The 22246-nt window shown below is 46.1% G+C and overlaps 1 protein-coding gene across 1 annotated transcript in view; it reads right to left on the bottom strand.

Moving 5' to 3' along the window:
• Positions 1 to 5122: 5122 nt before the first annotated feature.
• LOC119459049 (endochitinase) overlaps positions 5123 to 22246 on the bottom strand; it is a 177606-nt gene continuing 160482 nt past the window's right edge. Inside the window, exons 5-7 of the mRNA XM_049671566.1 lie at positions 7429 to 7551; positions 6366 to 6510; positions 5123 to 5196 (exon numbers count right to left, since the gene is read on the bottom strand). Of these exons, the coding sequence (XP_049527523.1) occupies positions 5123 to 5196; positions 6366 to 6510; positions 7429 to 7551 (342 nt within the window). The remainder of the gene's footprint in view (positions 5197 to 6365; positions 6511 to 7428; positions 7552 to 22246) is intronic.

The raw sequence follows: 22246 nt of genomic DNA on the forward strand, positions 1-22246 counted from the left end.
TGAGGAAGCCGTAAAATATGGACGCAGCATGAAATCAGTAAGAAGAAAACTAGGCATAGGACAAGGCAAGATGTATGCACTGAAAGATAAGCATGGTGACATCATCAGCAATTTCGATGACATAGTAAAAGCAGCTGAAGAATTCTATACTGACCTGTACAGTAGCCAAAACAGCCAAGCTTCTTCTATTCGAAATAGTGATGAACCGGATACAGAAGCTCCTTCTATAACTAGCGATGAAGTTAGAAGGGCCTTGAAAGATATGACCAGGGGAAAAGCGCCTGGAGAAGATGGAATAACAGTAGATTTAATCAAAGATGGAGGAGATATCATGCTTGAAAAGCTTGCGGCCCTTTATACGCAATGCCTCACAACTTCAAGTGTACCAGAGTGCTGGAAGAACGCCAACATTATACTTATCCATAAGAAGGGAGACGTTAAAGAATTGAAGAATTACAGACCCATTAGCTTGCTTTCAGTATTGTATAAAATATTCACCAAGATAATTTCCAATAGAATCAGGACAACACTTGACTTCAGTCAACCAAGAGAACAGGCTGGCTTCAGGAAGGGGTATTCTACGATGGACCATATCCATGCCATCAATCAGGTAATCGAGAAATCTGCGGAGTACAATCAACCTCTCTATATGGCTTTCATAGATTATAAAAAGGCATTCGATTCAGTAGAGATATCAGCAGTCATAGAGGCATTGCGTAATCAAGGAGTGGAGGAGGCATACGTGAATATCTTGGCAAATATCTACAAGGATTCCACAGCTACCTTGGTTCTCCACAAGAAAAGTAGAAAGATACCTATCAAGAAAGGGGTCAGGCAAGGAAACACAATCTCTCCAATGCTATTCACTGCATGCTTAGAAGAAGTATTCAAGCTCTTAGACTGGGAAGGATTAGGAGTGAGGATCGATGGAGAATATCTCAGCAACCTTCGGTTTGCAGATGATATTGTCCTATTGAGCAACAGTGGAGAGAAATTACAACAAATGATTGAGGACCTTCATCGAGAAAGTGCAAGAATTGGGTTGAAGATGAATATGCAGAAGACAAAGATAATGTTCAATAGCCTGGCAAGGGAACAAGAATTCAGGATCGCCCGTCAGCCTCTAGAATCTGTAAAGGAATATGTTTATCTAGGTCAATTACTCACAGGGGACCGTGATCATGAGAAAGAAATTTACAGAAGAATAAAATTGGGTTGGAGTGCATACGGCAGGCATTGCCAAATCTTGACTGGGAGCTTACCGCTGTCGTTGAAAAGAAAAGTGTACAATCATTGCATTCTACCGGTGCTAACATACGGGGCAGAAACTTGGAGGTTAACAAAGAAGCTCGAGAACAAGTTAAGGACCGCACAAAGAGCAATGGAACGAAAAATCTTAGGAGTAACGTTAAGAGACAGGAAGAGAGCGGTGTGGATCAGAGAACAAACGGGGGTAGACGATATTCTAGTTGACATTAAGCGGAAGAAATGGAGCTGGGCAGGCCATGTAATGCGTAGGATGGATAACCGGTGGACCATTAGGGTTACAGAATGGATACCAAGAGAAGGGAAGCGCAGTCGAGGACGGCAGAAAGTCAGGTGGGATGACGAGGTTAGGAAATTCGCAGGCGCAAGTTGGAATACGCTAGCGCAAGACAGGGGTAATTGGAGATCGCAGGGAGAGGCCTTCGTCCTGCAGTGGATATAAATATAGGCTGATGATGATGATGATGACAGTTACTTGCAAATATCTGTCGGAATGCAGCGACAAATCAAGGCCTTAAGTTTAGCACAGAGAAATCGGTAATTATGGTCTTTAATGAAGAGACGAGTAACTCTGTGGTGTCACTTCCACAGCAAGTAGTACCCAAAGTGAAGCAATATAAGTACCTCGGCGGACACATAAACGAAGGAAAGAATTCCTCAAGCAACCACCAGATAATCTGAAAATAAAGGGGAAGCGGAATGCAGCAATAATGAAACACAGAGCACCGTGGGGCCACAATAAGAATCTGGAAAGGAGTAATGGTGCCAGCGCTAACATTCGCAAATGCCATTATATGCTTAAAATCGGATATCTTGTCGTGTTTGGAAGTTAACCAAAGATCAGTAGGCCGGTTGGCTTTGGCAGCCCACGGTAATACCACAAATGAGGCAGTGCAGGGTGACATGGGTTGGGCCTCTTTTGAAGTCAGAGAAGCACAGAGCAAAATTAGTTTTGAAGAAAGGCTCAGGAACATGGATGAAAATAAATGGGCGGCTAAAGTGCATGACGTATCTCTACATGAAAAGCGTGGACACAAAATGGAGGAAGAGGTCAATGAAGTTGGCAACCAAGTACATGATAATCGAAACTGTAAATAAACAACCAGGAGTCATCAGAAAGAAAGTGAGAGAAATAGAGACCGTTAATTGGATGCAAAGAATGGAAACAAAAAGGACAATGGAGATTTACAGGAATGAGAAGAAAGAAATTAGAAGGGAAAATCTGTACGATAACACAAAGGGCAGTGCCTTGCTATTTGAGGCTCGAGCCGGTTGCCTAAGGACCAAAACATACCGGAAGAAATATTCGGAACTAGATGAGGCATGTGTATGCTGCATTAAAGATCCAGAGACCGCTCAGCACATCCTAATGGAATGCGACGGGATCCACCCAGCGAGAACCGTAGGTAACGTGCAACTCCCAGAAGCGCTTGGGTTTAAAGCGGATAGAAACATCAACAGAGCAGCTGTAGAGATAAGGAAGAGACGATTAGAATACTGGTGGAAAAAAAAGCTGGAAAAAGATGGATACGACCTAATCTCTTGAATTCATAGGTAGCGGTAAAAGGTAAGTTTTTGAAAAAAAAATATTGAGAGGTATACAAAAATGCTAGATAAAGAACATGTATAGTATACCCGATTAAATCAAGCAGGCTAGGTGACTATTTGTTGCCGCTCCGTTTCAAAGGGGATGCCAATAAATCATCATCATCACCAGGTGAAGGAGCCTACATGCAAGCTCGTTACGGCAGGTGAACTTGGGAATTCGCCTGCCAAATACGTTTTGGACATGCCCGCGCGTCGGGGCAATCGCGAATAATAAATAAAAAATGAAAAAAAAGGGTCCTAGGGTGTTAACATTTTAACATAAGACGACATATATTGCCCCTGGAAGAACGTCTTCCCAGTAATGCATTTGTGTTTAAAAGTGAAGCCAACTTTAAGGGGATTGGTGTAAGCTTTGTCTTTCTAAGCTGGCTTTCCCACGTTCTGTGTTGCAGTGAATGAAGCCTACATGCCGAATGCGAACGATGCGATGCGAACGGGTCCCGATAACGCTATATCGCGTTTACTCCTAAAGGCGAAGCTTAAGCGTCCTCAAAATTATTTTTTTTTATCCTTTGCATGTCAGCAGAAAGATGAAAACACTCGGTGAATTTTGCAAGCGACAGTCCCGCAGCGACGGCACGAGCTAGCCGATGAAAGAAAAGGGAGTACTAAAAAAAAAAAAAGAAAGGAGTGTGGACACGCGCGTCGCTCTTCATCCGCTATCTTCCGCAAGCAGAAACGAGGCTGCGAACCGTCTCGCCGAAGACAGAACGACGTCGACAGCTCAGTCTACAAACGGTACTTGTTCAACACCCGTGAAATACTGGCTCGACGCACGCCCTTAAGCTTTCCGTACACATGCGTATACGCTACAAAGAGGAGATTGCCAGCTCAACCGCGCTAGTTGTTACCACTCGCTCAAGGCAGCTCTCGGCCTCGGCTCGTAGGTCTGCGCCGAGCTGCGCCGCTGATGCTGCGTCCGTCTTCGATGCTAAGCGGACCGGCCCCCTGATTACGTCACGTGGCGTCATGCCAGCGATTTTCGCTGCTTGCGAAACTTCATCGCAAGAAAAATTTAATTAATTTTGTGCGTGCTGTTCTTTTTTTTTTGCATGTTCTTATCGGCTTTGACGTCTCAGGATCCTATAAGTACGCTGAAGTACAAATAAGAATTCCTTAATGGGTCCTTCATTTTAAGAAACTGGTAAGTTTGTCGCTTGACCTTGCAATCTGTTGGGAAGTTGACGTCACTAGAATAAAAATAAATAAAAAAGTAGCAGTGAGAACGGTGATTCAGCCGCTATAGGCTAGAAAAAACTTTGCGGTAGGACGCCTTGCCGTGTCATCGTTTGGTCTTTTTTTCTTTGTATCGGAAACGTGACCGAGTAACGAGCGAACGTGAAATGACATATACTTACGGTATATCGACTTTATTTGAGCACGAATGAAATATCGTTTCATGTTTAATCGCACAGAACTCAGTTTTCCTGACATTCAATCGTTCTCTTTGATGCTTTTTTTTATAGACGCTCATTTTCCGTTCGATTTCAACGGTGTTTATATAATATGTCATAGTAAATAACATTTTAGATTATGAGGTGCGCGTTAAATTTTGCTCAGCGAATCTGTGTATGGCTACCCTGGCAGATGTTCCGCTTCGGCGCGTGTACACCGTCGCGTCGACACATAAAAGTTTTCGTTTCCAGAGCAAGGGTACTTTTGAGTTTTCGCGTGACAGAATTATGTTTTCTCGTAGGTTCAAATTGCAGTCCGATGCTATCAAGTCAGCAGGTTTTGTGTAAGCCGTAATTTACAAATTTTGCGACGCACTTTACCTTGAGAAATTGAATTGGTTCAATAACGCACTTGCGCCATGCCGATAGTCCACTAGAATGAGTAAATATGCTGCACTCCGACGCACCAACTTGCACGCGTGACGAACTTGTGCACTCGAGTATCTGTCCTTGATGAGTGGCCATCTGTCCGTTGCATCGGTCGTGCAGAGTGGGCTGCGACGGCAATCGAAATCGGGGCAAAGTGTGTTAAAAACTTACAGTGACGTTCACTTCCTGAACGCTGGTTACGCACAAGCGTATGGACGTCGCGGCGTCGAAGCCCCAACGGAAAGTGCGCGAACGAGGTCGTGGACGCTACATTGACCTCGACGGTGCGACGCCTTGTGGAGGTGGCGCGTGTATAACGTCGGCCACTGCTTCGGTGTACATCTACTTTTACAGGGCGGATTGGAGGAGGAAATTTTATTCTTGCTGTGTCCACGCTAGAGCAGTGGGAGACTGCACTGCTCAGCTCAGACCCGGATCTCGAACTCCTGGTCGTCCAGATGGCCGAAGATGCCGCCAAAGCGCAAGCCCTGGCCGCCGCCTGAGGAAGAAGAGGACGGGCGCTCCCACTTTCCTCCTCCCTAAACCTCATCTCTGTCAAAATTAAGTTTGCTACTACTGCATTGGCCGAACGATGAAACCGGTGCTGCTCTTCTATACTTTATTTCCATTCTTCAGCTGTGGGCACCGATAATACTGCTGTCTTGTAGCAATGGTATTTGTACGGCTAGTTTTTCAGCGTAATTGGTTTGATATAGTAAGACTTGACTTAGTGAGGGGGGGGGGGGCACCGTATACCTTTTCTCCGTCTCCCCAACTTGTCCATCTTGCTTAATAGCGTTGGTGACCCCGAAATACGCTCACACCACATGTGACTCGGTAGCATGTTTACCCTTAAGAAGTTCAAATGATAGACTTGGCCGGAACTATTGCTATAGGCAATAGAGGCTGTAGATTCACCTGTTGAGAGCACCAATACATCATCATACTGTGAAATGCTTCCCATTCGTTTATAGCGCTTATCTTGCAGTTATTAAGAACAATGTTAACATTTGCGACTTTTCCATCTGTAGACTGAAATGCAAACTGCGGCCTGTTTATTGCTAAAACTAAAACGAATTGTGAACAGCATATCTTACGGTACCAAATTACACTCAGTTGACCTGAAAGAGAAATACGATGAGTTAGGTATCCTACAGATTCGTGAGCTGTTTTATTTTGTTGTGTTGACGCGGTATTATTATTCAAATGAATATAAAACTCCTGTAAAAAAAGATGTTACATTGAGGAAAACAGAACTTTTTGTTAAACCACGGGTCTATAGTAATTATGGTAAAAAGATGCGCAATTACTATGTACCAGCTATGTTTAATGAAATTCCTGATGATCTATGTCTTGCAAGCAACAAGAGAAAGATGATGACTTGTTTAAGACATTGGTGCGTAAATTTATTGCCTTGCGTATAGCTTTACTTGTTTTGTATGTGTTATTTTGCGCTGTCAAATTTATTGGCAATGTCGTGTATAACATGAAATGCATGTATATGAAGTTATTTTTTTAGAAGACTCTCCACCTGCTGCCTGACCAGCCAACAAGCACAACATGCTTAGGCAGGTCAGAATTTTTGTATGTATATGCTGTATTGACAAATAAACATTGAAACTTTGAAACTTTGAAACTGACTCGACCTTCATATAGCATTTTACCCACTCAAGATAACGTTCGTCAGCCTGGGTATGGCATCATTGATTGTTTGCAGCAGTATATTAGGCGTTCCGCATACTCCACGAAAATCGTCCATGTCACAACGTGATACCATTATGCCGGCGTAGCCTTCCTTTCTGACAAATTCAACCTGAAAAAAAGAAAGAAACAAGACACAACAGCCAAAAAGCAAATGTTAGGCGTAAGAAAGAGCAAGAAAATTGTCATAAAATATCAGGTATATAGAAAACCAGGAGTGAGTGACGCAAGTGCCCTCGAACTCGTGCGAAACTGCGTGCACACGTGCAGGTTTCCAGGAAGGAAAACTTTGTGGAGAGCACAAAACTTTGCCTATAGTGACTGGTGGGAATAAATGCTTTGTTTAGGGCCTTAATATTTTTTCGAAGAGCTCGATGAAAAACAGCAACAAAAAGAGAGTGAACGATAATGTTCATTAGCTGTGACCAGAATAAAAAACAGCATATATTGAAACTGAGGTTACAATTGATGTGCGACAAAAAGGATTTCACTTGACATCTTGCCTGAAATAGCTGCTACTGTCACACGAGTTGTACACAAGTGCTGTTTTAAAACCATGGCTGCTGTATGTTCTAAAGAGATGCGTATCTACACCGATGTCGTCCTTCTTAAACGCTCTAGTAAGCAAGTAAATTAATGTGACGAAATTGGGTTTTCACACCGGAGTTAAAATTTTGTAATTAAAAAAAATGCGCATTTTAGACTATTTTCGCTAATAAGTTCACTGTAGATTACTTTGTATTTAAAATGCAGCAGATGCCTTTACCATCCATTTTGCGGTTGCGTAATAAGATTATTTTAGCGTTTCGTATTTACTTCATTGCAGAAAACCCGATGTGAAAGTTCTTAAGGGCGTTACTCTATAACTTCAGCTCTATAAACACATCCACCCTTGCGCGCACCCAAACAGAAACACGATGACCAAAGCATGCGGCCACAAGAGATTTACCCTTGTAGACACGCGTGGGTACACGCCCAGAAGCCACACGCGCTCAACAGCAAGCACCATAAACGTTCAACTCTGTGTTACCTTCTTGGAGATGCTTTCTGCGTCTTCGTATCCCACCCAGTCCCGGCCGTTACTTGCATACGGACACATTCCTTGTGCGTCGAAGCTGCGGTTCCATCTGCCGGACCTTAATTTCATGCAAATCTGAAATGTAAGTTGGCGATTAGACCGATATGATCCCCGGCACGGATAAATGCACTGTGGATAAACGGATAAATTACGTCGCCGTTTTATTCGGGCGAACAACTTTGAACGTAGAGCTGCGTGTGTGAGGCCTACCGGGCCGACTGTGGCTTTGCTACTGCTGTCTTGCTTCACACTCAGGACAGCGCTTATATGACCAACTGGTTTATTTGTGGCCCCATCTGTACAACCCCTGCCAGTTGCCGGCTCTACGGAGTTAAGCAATCAAAGAACAAACGGTATATCTCCACGGCAGCAAATATACGCTTTCTATGCCTTATTTTTCCAGGGCTTTAGGCGCGTCTGCTGAGTCGTCTTTTTGCCGAACAAAGGAGACCGGCCTCGGACACGGGACAAAAGTAAACTGGGCTGATCCTGAAAATGGCCAAGTGGGCACATTTTAGAGACAGTGCGATCCGCGGTCACGTCGATCACGTGGGTCACGTGGGGGGTGTCTATACGTCTTGATCATTTGGCAAGCATGCCCGAAATCGAATTGATGCAAAGCACGTTGGGGAAGGTGAACAGTTTGATAACATTCCATTAACCGCTTCACTTTAGCTTCGCATTGAAGCCGCACAGAAACGCGGAGAAAGCAGAGGCCAAGACTGCACGGGCGCTTACTCACAAATGGTTTATAGGGTCGCCAACAAAAACATGAAAATAAAACACTACTTGCAATCTTTAATACTTTTTTGTACGTGCCTCTGTGCTTATCATGCTTTTTTCACAACCAGCGAAACGTCGCATCAGCCTACAAGTCTTCTCTGCAACGACATCCCTCCCTGAGGCCTTGTGAATTCATGGTGGCGTTTAAGCTGAAGGGGTTCTATCAATACATAAATAGGAAATGGAATACGATTGAACGTATGTTGTGTCGCTTTGCCTAGAATTTAAATGAAAAGTTTCCAGATAAGCTTCACTTAACGAATAGCCCAACACGGGCGTCGGAGATGTCGCAGTTCTTGCAGTTGTCGTTTCCGGCGGGAAAATGCAGTAGCCTAATACACTAGCGGCAGCTGGTGGATTCACTTGCGTCAGTTCAAATTTCGGCAACGGCGATCCAATTCTCATGGAGACGTAAAACCGTTCAACTGAATGCTTTCTCGTGTATGCTTAGATACACGTCAAAGATACCAGAAGGGCACAATTAATCCGGAGCCCTCTATTACATGGCGTAAGTGCTTAATGTGCAGCTACGGGAAATTAATTATGTTTATTTTCTTCTGGCCATGACTGCTGTCCTCTATGTCCGGGCTGGTGGCAGGATCACACCGTCAAGGGCCAAGTGGGAAGCATTTTTGCGTTCAATAAACAGTTAGTGTGATATTGCTTTCTGAACGCGAAAACAATAACTCTACGTTACTTGTATTTGGACTCGCTAAATGCGGTTTTATGCTTAGACAATGCCACCAGCAAATTGTGTTTTTCTTTGCCTTAAACTTTCGGGCTGTCGCGCAGTAGTTGCGACGCCTGCACGTCAGCGCCACATTCTCTGGCTTAAACCGAGCAAGCGCAGTGAACCTTTTATTTACGTCGTTGAAGGGCTTTCGTGACGTACGTGTACATAGTGCAGATTTCAACGCGATAGCGTTAGGGGCTCGTGTCGCAGAAAATCCGGCGTCGGTGTCGGCTCCGCCGTGGGCGTTAAGCATCGGCGCCTGGCAGAAAGAATCATGCCGAACCATATCATAACAGGCCGACCCAGGCCCTCCGTGTGGCGCAAGGCGTTAGTGAACAAAAATTGAAATTCTCAAAGTACAATCCGTCAGAACATCGTAAAGTATGACTTAACCACAACCTACAGGCATGATAGCGTCGGATTGTAATTTGAATATGCGAGAAAAAAGCCACACAAATAGCCAGGGATCTTTGAACGCTATCGCGTTCCAGACTTAAAGGCGAAGCTTAAGCGTCCTCAAAATCTGATGGTGGTCCGCTGTACTTTGGTTCCATACAACATTGAGGGGAATGTTGAAAGCGGAGTCATTCTAAAGTTTAGACGCGCGCGTGCCTCGGGGCCACAGCAAACAATTCGTAGAATAATAAAAAAAATCACAGCATATCCACGGGGTGAATGATGATGAGTGGGCGAAGCTCCGGAGGGAATCATCGGATCTCCCGCTTAAGGGGACGCTAGCAGTACTCTCTAGTAAGGGGGAGCGGCCACAGCGTCTTACGCAGCCATTTACACATGCCGGAACGTGCACCGCGTTTGGCGACGCCATCACATGACTGCTGAGAGAGTATACCCCCCCCCCCCCCCCCCGTATTCATAAACGCTCCTCGACTTGAACTTGACTTGCCACCGCCTTGGGCAGCGCGTTCGAAACGCGTTGAAGGTAAGGTGGAGAGGCCACAGCGTCTTACACCAGCTTCTTACACGGGCCGTAACGCGCTAGCACAAACGCGTTAGAAACGCGCTAGAAACGCGGCCTTTCGTTAATGTTGGGTATTTATTGCCATCGTGGTGCTTGTGTCTATGTCCGCTTCGTGGCGTAGTGGGCTAACGCCGTGCGCTCGGAAGGGAGCGGTCCCTGGTTCGATTCCGCTCTACGGACACAACTTCGAAATTTTTTTTCTCATTTTTCTCAGACTGGTTACACACTACTACTACGACGAGGGACGAACGGGTGCCGCTTTAAGGAGCTTCGCCCCTAAAATTCGCCGCATATCTGCTTGCTTCGCTGCAAATGACGTCGAGCTCGGGAAGCGACGGCTAAACGCCAGGCGCGTTGCCTTCCGGAGAAGGCAGGCGCCGATGCACGGTTTAAGCGTGATTTCCTCGACCGGAGCTTCGGGAACAGCTGCAAAGTGTGTGATCTCCTGTGCTTTGATAACGAGTTCGCCAAAATCGCCAATATACGAAACGAACAGCCGCGAGGCAACGCCATGACAGTGCTGCAGCAAGAGTTCGCCGGTGGTGATCACGATGAGTACATGGTTTGCTCGACGTGCAAAGATTCCTTGGTAGCTCGCAAGGTTCCTGCAATGAGTGTAGCGTACGGTTACGCAACCGTACAACGCGTACCTACAACGCGTTTGTAATTTGCGCCAGCAAGGGAAAAGTGGTGGTGGCCGTCGGAGGAACCGCGGTGCACTTGGCGTTCAAACTCTCGCGCAAAAGTAAAGACGAGAGGTTAAATGACAGTGAACTTGACACGTTCCGTGTAGCCTTTCGAAAAATGAAATGTGTCATTATAGACGAAGTGAGCATGCTGTCCGGGGATAACTTGAACGGCATCGACGTTCGATTCAGACAGATTACTCAACGTCTGGTCGAACCGTCTGGAGTGCTGGATACGATCTTTTGCGGCGATTTGCGGCAATTGCCGCCGGGTAGATCCAATGAGGTATACAAGAGGTGTCGAGAACTTGGAGGACTCTTTCGTTCCAGAACTCAACACGACATGTGAGTTATGACAAATAAAACATTGTACTGTACACACGCATTGTCACTCATTTACATGCGCGAGTGGGCAATGTCACGGGATACTTACCCGGCACGAACGATCCCCAGTGCTTCGCCCACTCGTCGTGATTCACTTCGTGGAGATGCGTGGATGTTTTTTAACGCTTAGCGTCTCTTCGACACCACTTCTAACGCGTTGATTTTTCATTTACTAACGTAAAAACCAGTCCTATAGGTACTCGAGAGGGAAACAGCGCGAAAAAACACGACAAGAAGGCAAGATACTCTTAAATATAGAAAGGCACTCTTAATTAACTGAACGCTGCGGATCACGGTTATGCACATATATTTTGCGTCAAATAGACCTGAGGTTTCCTTTGTGCTGTATACATTAATGGTGACGTGTATGACCCGTGCCACCAGTGCTAGTAGCTTGGTTGTTTTTGGACGGGCGGTTGACAAACACGTCAACATTATACAGCACAAACAAAACCTCAGGCCTATTTGAGGCAAAATATATGTACATAACCGTGAGATGTAGTGTTCTTTTAATTAAGAATACAGATAGTGCTGCTTTTTACGTTAGTAAATGAAAAATCAACGCGTTAGAAATGGTGTCGAACAGACGCAGCGCAAAGGAAGCCACAGGCCTATTTGAGGCAAAATATATTCACATAACCGTGATCCGCGGAGTTCATTTAATTAAGAATACACATAGGACTTGTTTTACGTTAGTAAATGAAAAATAAACGCATTAGAAATGATGTCGAAGAGGCGCTACGCGGTAAAAACGAGCCGACTGAAGCCGCGGCACTGTAGCCGGCTTTAAGTCAACAGTAATAAAAGGTACCAACAAATGGCGCAAGAGCAGCGCGAACGCCGGAAATTTGAATTCAGGAAAACCTCCGTTGCATCCATCATGAGAGGAGTGAGAAGGGAGGGGAAGCTCGTGAGGGTGGGAAGGGAGAAAGGAGGGGGTGTGACGTGTCAGGGGCGGCTGAAGACTGTCGTCTTCTGCTGAAGAGAAGCAAGCAGATATGTGGCCACTTTTTAGGAGCGAAGCTCCTTATAGCGGCACCCGTTCCGTCCCCGTCGTAGTAGTAGTAGTGTGTAACCAGTCTGAGAAAAATGAGAAAAAAAAATTCCGAAGTTGTGTCCGTAGCGCGGAATCGAACCAGGGACCCGTCGCTTCCGAGCGCGCGGCGTTAGCCCACTACGCCACGAAGCGCACATAGACACACGCACCACGATGGCAATAAATACCCAACATTAACGAAAGGCCGCGTTTCTAGCGCGTTTCTAACGCGTTTGTGCTAGCGCGTTACGGCCCGTGTAAGAAGCTGGTGTAAGACGCTGTGGCCTCTCCGCCTTACCTTCAACGCGTTTCGAACGCGCTGCCCAAGGCGGTGGCAAGTCAAGTTCAAGTCGAGGAGCGTTTATGAATACGGGGGGTATACTCTCTCAGCAGTCATGTGATGGCGTCGCCAAACGCGGTGCACGTTCCGGCATGTGTAAATGGCTGCGTAAGACGCTGTGGCCGCTCCCCCTTACTAGAGAGTACTGCACGTTTCTAACGCGTTTGTGCTAGCGTCCCCTTAAGCGGGAGATCCGATGATTCCCTCCGGAGCTTCGCCCACTCATCATCATTCACCCCGTGGATATGCTGTGATTTTTTTTCGTGTTTAGGAAGCCCAGGAAGGAATGTCATCTTTAAACAGGTCCTAGAGCCTTCACAATTTGATATAAAGCGGCTTAAATTGCTCCTGTGAAGATGTCTTCCCAGCAATGCATTTGTGTTTAGAGCGAAGCCGACTTTAAATGGATCAGTGTATGCTTGGTTTTTGTAAGCTGGTTTTCCCACGTTGTGTGTTGCAGTGAAGCCTACTCATAAAGAAACAGGTGATGCGAACAGAGCCCGATAACGCTATCGCGTTTCACTCTTAAAGGCGAAGCTTAAGCGTCCTCCAATCTTTGCTTTGGATATAGGCACAAACGCAACCGGGACTGAAATAAGTATTTAGGGAGGCGAAGGAATCTGCGAGATCTGTACATAGACAACAGATATCGTGAGTGTATTTCTATATAAGGGTCACACCTCGAAGTAGGCGTTTATCGTCTTGCTCTTGAGAAAGGCACCATTTTCCGGCCATTTGAAGAAGTCGATAGGCGCGTGCAGGGTGGTGTTCTCTGGGACCGCGAGCCTGTACACAAGCCCGAAGAAGGCCACGCCCAGTACCAACTTCCGTCTCGAGGCTCCCCGGTCCAGCAGCGCCTGAAGACCCTGTTCCTGTGCGAGAACATGTAAGAGCTGACAATGTTTCGCCGAAAGTGCGGCAAACGAGCGGATGAGACTTCCATTCGGTGAATTACGGTGTAACATGGAAGGTGCCTTTAACGATGCCGTAGTTCAGCCCGTGGAAATCAAGGTAAACTGCCATGGACGAACTATTCTGTAGCAGTCATGTGGTTGCGTGTATGAGGCATACTCGCTATACGTCATAGGGAGTGGAGAAATTGGCGTTATTTGTAGAGATGGGTAAAACGGCTCACTTCAGTGAGCGGCTCGGAACGGCTCAGTTCACTGAAATGAACCGGTTCAATTGAACGGCTCACCGGTTCACTTAAACGTGTAACCTGTGTTATGCATATTCTATAGTTATGTGCCTTTGCAAGAAAAACGATATATGCATAATTTAATAACCGTGTTATTGGTATTTTCGATATGTTTAGAGAATATTTTTACATTTATTAAAAACGTGAATTGAAGCTTTCTTTTCTGATATTGGGGATAAAATGCTTATGATAGTGTGACAGGCAGAATGCGACGTACTTTTTTTCAGAAAAAAAATGTAACTTCATCGTCATTCAGAAGCTTGTCCGTTTTTGGGGTACTTTAAAATCAACTTTTGTCAAACTAAGAACACAAAATGATTGTGCATTATGTTTCAACCTTATTCATTTATTCACATACGTACGTTCACTATAATATGAGTAAGCTGTAAAGCCGTGCAAAATTAATGCAGAAATCATTTCTTCAAGTACAATACAAAAATCATACGAAAGATCCACAAAACTGCCGCACGGACCTTTCGTTTTTTTTCTCTTGAATGCACGCACGATACTGGCGATCATGCCATCATACACGAGGACAAAGAAAAGAAAAAAAAAAAGAAATGAAGTTCTATTACAACACAACAGATCATTGGCCTCGTTTCATTGACGTGCTAATGATACACGCTCAGAAAATGCACTGAAGTGGATGTCATGGGCGGCATTTTCATGACTACACTAATTAGCACAAATGAAGACCAGGACGTAAACTGTACGTTCACCTCTTGTCGTTAAAGGGCCCCTAAACCACCCAGAGGTCGAAATTTAGTTGTGGTGTTGCAGTTGTGCACGAGTCTACAACGAACACGTAGCCGCGAGAATTTTTCGAAATGGAGCCGTAATAGCGGAGTTACACGCGTTTGATGATCGAAAAACGGCCCTCGCTCATTTCGCTCTTTCCTTCGCTGCTCTCCTCATCGGCTGGTCTCCCCTTCTCGCCGAGTGCTTCTCGAAAGGTCACGTGACATACGTCATCGCCAACGCGCTTCTCAAAACACTGCATACTTCCGGTCACGTCCACGCTAGCGGCACATATACCGACGGCGAACCGTCCGCCAGTGCCGTATAACGTCTGCCGCGCGAGAGGTGTCCAAAGTAAACGGCAGTTCGTCCGGCGCCCCGTCCGCTGCACCATCAATGGCCCAATCAACGACCGCGAACCTGCGCGCCTTCGCCACCGGCAACGAAAACATCAGCTGCAGCCGGGAGACGACGGGCTCGGCTGTGCTCGCATCGCAGCCGACGGCGCCGCTAATAGCATATTCTTCTTTGTGTACAAGTATTGCGAAGAGCGATAGCAACGATAAGAAAATATTGCGGCTTGTGAGCGTCGGTATTTCATTTCAAAGCGCCGTCCGTTTTAGCTTTGAAGGGAACCAGAAAAGGCCTAGCGACGATATCGGCGCCGTTGAGCGATCAGCGGCGGTGAATCTGCCGCACAATTAGTCCCGGTCTCATCCTCTCTACGTACGGCAAGGAAATCTCGCCGTTCGCGAGCAAGAACCGCTGTCGAACGGCGGCCCGCGAATGGCAAACGGCGTGCGATGAGTTACCGTGCCGGCAACGTGGACTCAGCGCTCCTCGGCTACCCGCTTTTGCTGCGGTGCCGGCCCGTGTTAAGGCCCAACCGCATGCAAGCGATATTCAAGCGACAGCGACAAGCGACGCGACAGGCACACCCTGTCGCGCTGTCGTGTCGCGGCGTGGAGCAACCACATGAACGCGACATCGCGAAAAAGAGTAGCGACGGATTTACATTGTTGTGCGAATAAATGTTATCGTGCGCGCGTAAAGAAATCTCAATTTTATCAAAAGGTCAATGTTTTATCTAGACCTAGCTAAAATATGCTTATCATCCCCAGTGGAACTCCGTCCCATGCCGCCTGCGTAAGGTGCCGTGGCACCATCTGTTGAGTAAAACTTAAAACACTTTCTCGGCTCTCGGTGGCGTCTCAGGCCTAACAGCGTCAAAACAAAACAACCGATCTCAATAATAGCAACAAGAGAGCGCCGATACTTAGTCTTCAGCTAGCGATGAGGTGAAGCAATGACTGAATGTACTATTTATTTTTTGCTGTCACAGCAGAGAGCAAGTTGCAAGAGCGCATTCAGATCGAAGCAGGCAGACTGAATGCTGCCATGTTGGTGTGCAATCACTGTCCTCATCGGATGTCGTCGCGCTGACTTCCGGGCGACAAGCGATATTTTCTGGTTGGCCAGAAACCGGCGACACGACCAGCGACAGCGACGGATAGCCCTCCGCGACGGCAAAATCTGTCGCTCGTCGCCGTCGTTTGTCGCTGTCGTCGAAAATCGCGTGCATGCGGTTGGGCCTTTATGCGAAGCGTACCGCTATAGACTCTGTGTTGCGCGCACGTCTGGAAAGGCCAACACTGTCGCACTCTGTTCGCGCAGCTAATCAGACCGCTAAGCACGACTGTGTTGGAACGCGAGCGATTTGGCACTTGCGTTGCGGGCTGTAATTACCGATTCGCAAGGGCGCACAAACGAGCAACACGACGAGGAAGAGCAGAAAGCGCGCGTGCCTGCTAGCAGACTAACCTGAAGTCGTAGGTCCTTGTTCAACCAATGGACATTGTTTCCGCAGTTGACATCACCAGACTCCACCCGCTGACATCGTGACGACCGCTGGGGATACCGGAAAGGCGAGGGGAGGAGACGGCATTGTTTTTTTTTTTTTTTTTTTTGTGGCGCTCCCGCAGCGCGTAGCGCTGCAGCGTTTGGCATCGTTGATCGTCATGGCATTCTGAACTCGATGCGCGTTTGCTTGAAACGTTCAAAAATATCTGAGGTTATTAGGGGCCCTTTAAAGACACGGAAGACCATCTTCGAAGTGTTATTGGACTAGCGCACGATGTGCGATCGGTGAGAGTCGTGCGACATCGTTCGAACAGCAGCAGGCAACGAACGGTACCATCCTTTGCCAATTAGACTTCTTCTCCCCTCGGTGGCATCGGGTGCCACACCATAAGAAGCACAAAAAACCAAGGGGACTGCTGCGCACACCACACACTGCAAGCGAGTACCAGTAGCGCGAGTCGGCCCACACTGGCCACCATTCATCGGTCAGAAATCGAAAAACATCGAAACCCAGCAAAAAACCCTGCTCTGACGGAACGGTTCGGCACGGCTCATTCAAGGAGAGAGAACCGGCTTCCTCACTCCGAAATAACCGCCGCTCACTTACTGAACCGCGGCTCCCTCAGTCTTCAAAAGAGCGGCCCGCTCCTGAACGCGCAGGAGCGAGCCGGGTCTTTTGAAGAGCGAGGGAGCTGAGGCGAAAAGAGCGGCTGGCTCCTGAGCGCTCAGGAGCGAGCCGGATCTTTTGAGCCGCTATTTTGAAGAGCGAGGGAGCGGTGGTTCAGTAAGTGAGCGGCGGTTCTTTCGTTCTTCAGGCGAAGGCGAGGGGGTAAAGGCGACTCTTGCGAGGAAGGGCGGGAGGGCAGTTGCTTTCTCGTACCGCTAATAGATGGCGCGGAAGTCGCACCCAGCAGGAGACCCGGCTCTGACTGAACGCATCGGCACGGCTCTCTGAACGCGAGAGAACCGGCTCCCTTTCTCCAAAAGAACCGCCGCTCATTTTTACTGAACGACCGCTCACTCGCTCTTTAAAAAGAGCCGCTCACAAGATCCGGCTCGCTCTTGAGCGACCCTCTTATTTGTAATAGCGCGCTCGGTGAACCCTCTTTGCCTGCAGAAGCAGTGTATAGCACAGTCAGGCGACGAAAATAAATTATAAATTATTTAGACATCATTGCGACCTTTATATACCTGTGCCTAGTCGCTTAAGAGTGTTCGCAATAATTGTGTTTCACGCTTACCACATTGAGCTGCCGGACATCGGGTTGGTCGAAGGTTCTGGGGTGGAGAGGACTATGAATGTCAGCTCTGCCGTTCCTGTATCCTCTAAGGCCGTAACCTATGACATTCATCCAGTCAAGGTATCTGGAATGTATTGACGAAACAGGTGAATCAAACATTGGCCTATTAACTCATGTTATAAACACCAGTGCGCGTACGCACATTACTGGTATTATTATTAATACACAAAATTTCTAGTACACAGCTTCCAATGTTCCAATTACCTTGTAACATCTAAAAATTAGAGAGAACATTGCTAAATGGAACAAAACGCAATATCTTCGGTAATGTGTTTCATATAATGGCACAGTTCGCTTTTTTTTGGAAGAGTGCGCTATGGTTGGTTGAAGTGAAAATTCATCATACCTTAATACTCGCATACGTCCCTAACTTAAACACCATTTCCCGATTATGCAGCTCTGATTAAAATTTATCTTGCTATAAAGCAGCGCGCAAGAATGAGGACGGGTAGAATAAGAGACACGCACCCCAAATGGCGAATAAAAATTTTGCCGTTTGAGCTTCAATTGTCTACGAAGTTACTAAGGAACACGACAAAATTTTTTGTTAAACACATGATTTCGTGCATTGACAGCAAGCAATATGGCTTCCTCAAACTTTCAGTTTCGGATTTCACTGTTCGTCGAACTTGACATAGTATAGGCATTTCCGCAAAGAACGTCCCACAGTGACGCTAGGCAACATACCATGAAAAGAAAACACAGGGGAACTTCGTTATAGAGGAACTACGTTGTCCGAAAAATATTCGCGTAATCATTATCTATCCTATACGCCCATTGCTATGTTACTACCTTGCCCTCATGTAATACACTTACTATGGAGTCTTCAAGACAAAAAATGACGATGAAGATGACCAGTGGTTCCTATTTTTGCCGATGCATCAGGTGAAAAAAAAAAAAAGGTCTAGCCACAATAAAGCAACTCTGTAAGTGTGCGCGCTTTATTACAGACATGATCAGATATTGGTAACAGTGAAGTTCCGAAGTAACGTTGTTTGGGCGTCCAGTAATCGCAACAACGCATTAATCGGCACAGTATGTGGCCATCGTTCCAGTGTTTTTCTCGTTTAGTGCACCTCTACATTAAGAGATGTGGGTATCTGAGCATTGCTTGGGTGTTCAGCCAAGTCGTGGAAATCCGCACTGTGCGTTTGATGGTGAAGGGAACTGAATATTATTTCATCGCAAATGCGCCTATCTGACACTGGGTTCACCGAAGCGCTACATAACTTCTTCAAGCATGTAAAATTTATTTGTACACATGTCATTTCAAAGTAGTTTCACACCGTGCCCCTATCAACGAAGCCATAGTGATTTATTGTCAGCGTAGACGTCCCCTGTTTTCATCTAACAATAAGCAATAGTTCGCTAGAACACAGTTTGCTAGGAAGCAGCGATTTCGTGGATCACTTTCAACGGGTCATAACTTACCAAGGTATGTTAAGCGGCGCTATTTCGTCGTTAAAGTACGGTAAGTCTTGACAACCCGGTACGGTAATGCTTGTTTAACAAAGGCTTGCCCCTGCTTTTCCTGCACTCCACCGCTATTGGTTCAAGCAAGCGCAGGCGGCTGCGTGAGGTTCCTCCAGCCGTGACTACTTGCAGCCACTGAGGTTGCATATTGGCCGACAAGCTCAAAGATTTGTCAGCCAGCTGGCACATTTCTTATAAATGAAGTGCAAATGTAAACATTTATAGGGAAAGTACGTAGGATCTGCTCCTAATTGCTTAGTTCAGTTTCAGCAGAGCTACAACGTGAGGCGCCATCGAGGCCTATAGATATACCGTCTACTGAGCGTTAGTTGATAATGTCAAGGGGCAATTACCACAGTGAAAAACAATAGGTCAGACGTTCTGAACAGAAAGTGAGAGAGGCATAAAGGAGAGATGCCTCGACCTGCACCAAGACGTTCTGAACAGTGGAAATTGAGTTCTCTTGTAAATAAAGACAGAAACTGAGCCGGGGTACGTGGCACACATAGAAGTCTGTGCCCCTGATTGTGCGCCCTGCACTGTTTATCTCTAATGTTACATCATGTGCCAACAAGCCCAGATAATTTGTTATTTGTTTGGCTCCCGATCTTATGAAGACCCAATATCTACTGCAGCTGCGTTCAAGGACAAAGGCCCACACGAGAGAAAGTGCTTAGAGTTGTCTGAATATGCACAACCCAGCCCCCATACTTCGAGTGTTTAATTGTGCACGACAATCTCTACAGGCTATTTATGCAGCTCCTTTGCGATGAATGCGTGCACGCATTTATTTATCTGTAAAATGCTATGCGGTACCCCGTCAGGTGAAGAAGGAAAATGACGCACAATCAGCGTACCTGTCGATTGCCGGTATGTCGTATCCGGCATCCAGTATGTGCTGGTCAATGGGAACGGTAGCTGTAAGCAGAAGCTTGTGCCCTTTGAAGGCAGCGTATAATTCCTACACGGAAAGTAGTCTTTCTATCGCAAATACCAGAGCACACTTTTGAGCTCGCATTTAGTGAAGAAATACGCGCGCGAAGACAGGACCGAATTCTCAAATAAACATGCACCGAATTCACTAGGATTTTTGTTCGTGAGTGTTCTTTGCCGCTGGTCGGATGCCCTCACTAATATTATTATGTTCAACATCGGCGTTGGCTGAAATTCGTTCTTACGAACAGCGTAGGAGATTTTTCGTAATACGGGCCCGTATTCACAATGAAGTTTTTACGCAAGAATATTTCGCCTAATCAGATGCCTGCCAATCTTGATGTCGGACATATTATTAGCGATCGAAGGCAGTCAGCCAGTTACAAACACTTAACAACGAAGGAATTTGTGAATTTGAACCCAGGGTCCGTAGTCACAAATAAGCTATTAGGCTAGAATTGTTCGTAAGAACAATGTCCAGCCAATGTCGACACTCAACAGATCATTAGTGAAGGCGGCATATCAATGCCATTGAGCACTTACGAACGAAAAGCTTTTTCAGTCAGGGCCCTGGTCATTTCCCAAGGACTAGAAACGCCAAAGCTCATCTCTAGCAGGCATTATTGTTTTTTTACTGAGATGTGGAGCTCGCACTAACAGGGCTGTCATGGATTATTCGGGTGTTATTTATTATGGAGCATTGTTCCTGCATAGGCTCTAGGAGCACAAGCTAATATGCAATGTCAATGTGAGGTGCACGATGTTACTTGGCAAAAATTTGGCTATAAACGAAGACGCCTCTTTCCAAAAGCACCAGGTTGTTGCCACGCGGAGTTATAATCTCAAGCACTGTGCAGTTAGTAAAACCCAAACTGTGCTCGTGATGGAAGCTTAGGCATGTGTCCTTTAACTTTCCGTTGACGCTCCTGGTTGACTACCACATGTAGGCAAAGCGTGGTTATTTTTACTGCACATACATTTCCTTAGATACTGTTTCTTTATGGTTTAATCGTGCACTATGTAAGTGAACTCTTTGTGCTCCTTCGGCTAACTTGCCTTACATAATGTGATGAATGGAACATGTTGACTTTCTGACCTCCAAGAGTCTGACGAAGTTGATCTTGTCAGTCCCGTTTCGGTCTCCGTGAACCTCTCCACGAAACATCCAGAAAATGTCAAGGCCGTCGAAGCCGTTGCTCAGGAGCGTTTGGACAGTGTGGTTGATGAATGCTCTTCGCCGGGTCATTGTACTAGCCATGAACGATATCACTTGGGCTCGGCTGTTTTTCCACCCTCCGATTGAAAGGAGCGTCTTCAATCGCGGGAACTTGGTCTTCAGCTGATCAAACTCTGTAAAGTCGACTAACAGATAAAGCAAGTTGTTAACGCGAGCTCTGCGTGAAGTTATTGGGGAAGAAAATGTGAATGTGAGCAATGTGCTAGATCAGCAATTGTACGCAGGTTTTTTTGTTTTTACTTTAGTCGTTGTACTATGAATGCAAGTGGTAGCTCACTGATGCGCCTGTTAATATGGGAGGAAAGGCGGCAAACTTTGCTAACTATAAGCTTAGGCAAAACTGTATTGTTCTGATGCCTGCTGCACACGGCAGATGATTTAAAAATAAACCTCAAACATATCCAACCTGTCACTGGTTTTTGTACCGGTAAGGATGGGCGTGACTGAGTTCGGCCTGAAGAATCCGAGCACCAGTTACGTACATTTTCATAGAAAAGCGAAGGCATATACAGAACGTGAATTTTCCCTCAATATGCTTAGGTGGAAGGCACTAAATTGTTCAGACTGATGGGACAAGCAAAGAACCTCAGGGGGTCAAAATTAATCCGGAGCCTCCACTACGGCGTGCCTCATAATCAGAACTGGTTTTGGCACGTAAAACCCCAGAAAGAAGAATCATTCGATTATCATTACAAGACTATCACTAGGGTTAATAAAGTAGAGGATAAATCGCTTTATAATCGAATTATGCTTGCTGAGAAATGGAATGTTTATCTTCTTTGATAACGTTGAATATAGGATCAAAACTTGTACTTTGTATGTATTTTTTTATTCAAAGTGTTTTCGCCACGCCCTGTAAATGTCCTCGGCTTAGCGAAACTGTTTGTACCACAGCTATTATCTGATGGCGCCCATGAAAATGACTTTGCAAGCTACGGAAATAATGTTGAGTTCAGAATATTAAAAAAATGAATACTTGAACCATGTGTAGACAGCATGTGTGCATGACGCCTCGTAGCTACAGGCGTGCATTCGGTTAACGTGTCTCTTACGTTTGAAACAAAAAAGAGAAAATATGGCGAATCATTT

This window comes from Dermacentor silvarum, chromosome 7, assembly GCF_013339745.2.
Source record: "Dermacentor silvarum isolate Dsil-2018 chromosome 7, BIME_Dsil_1.4, whole genome shotgun sequence".
Taxonomy (NCBI): domain Eukaryota; kingdom Metazoa; phylum Arthropoda; class Arachnida; order Ixodida; family Ixodidae; genus Dermacentor; species Dermacentor silvarum.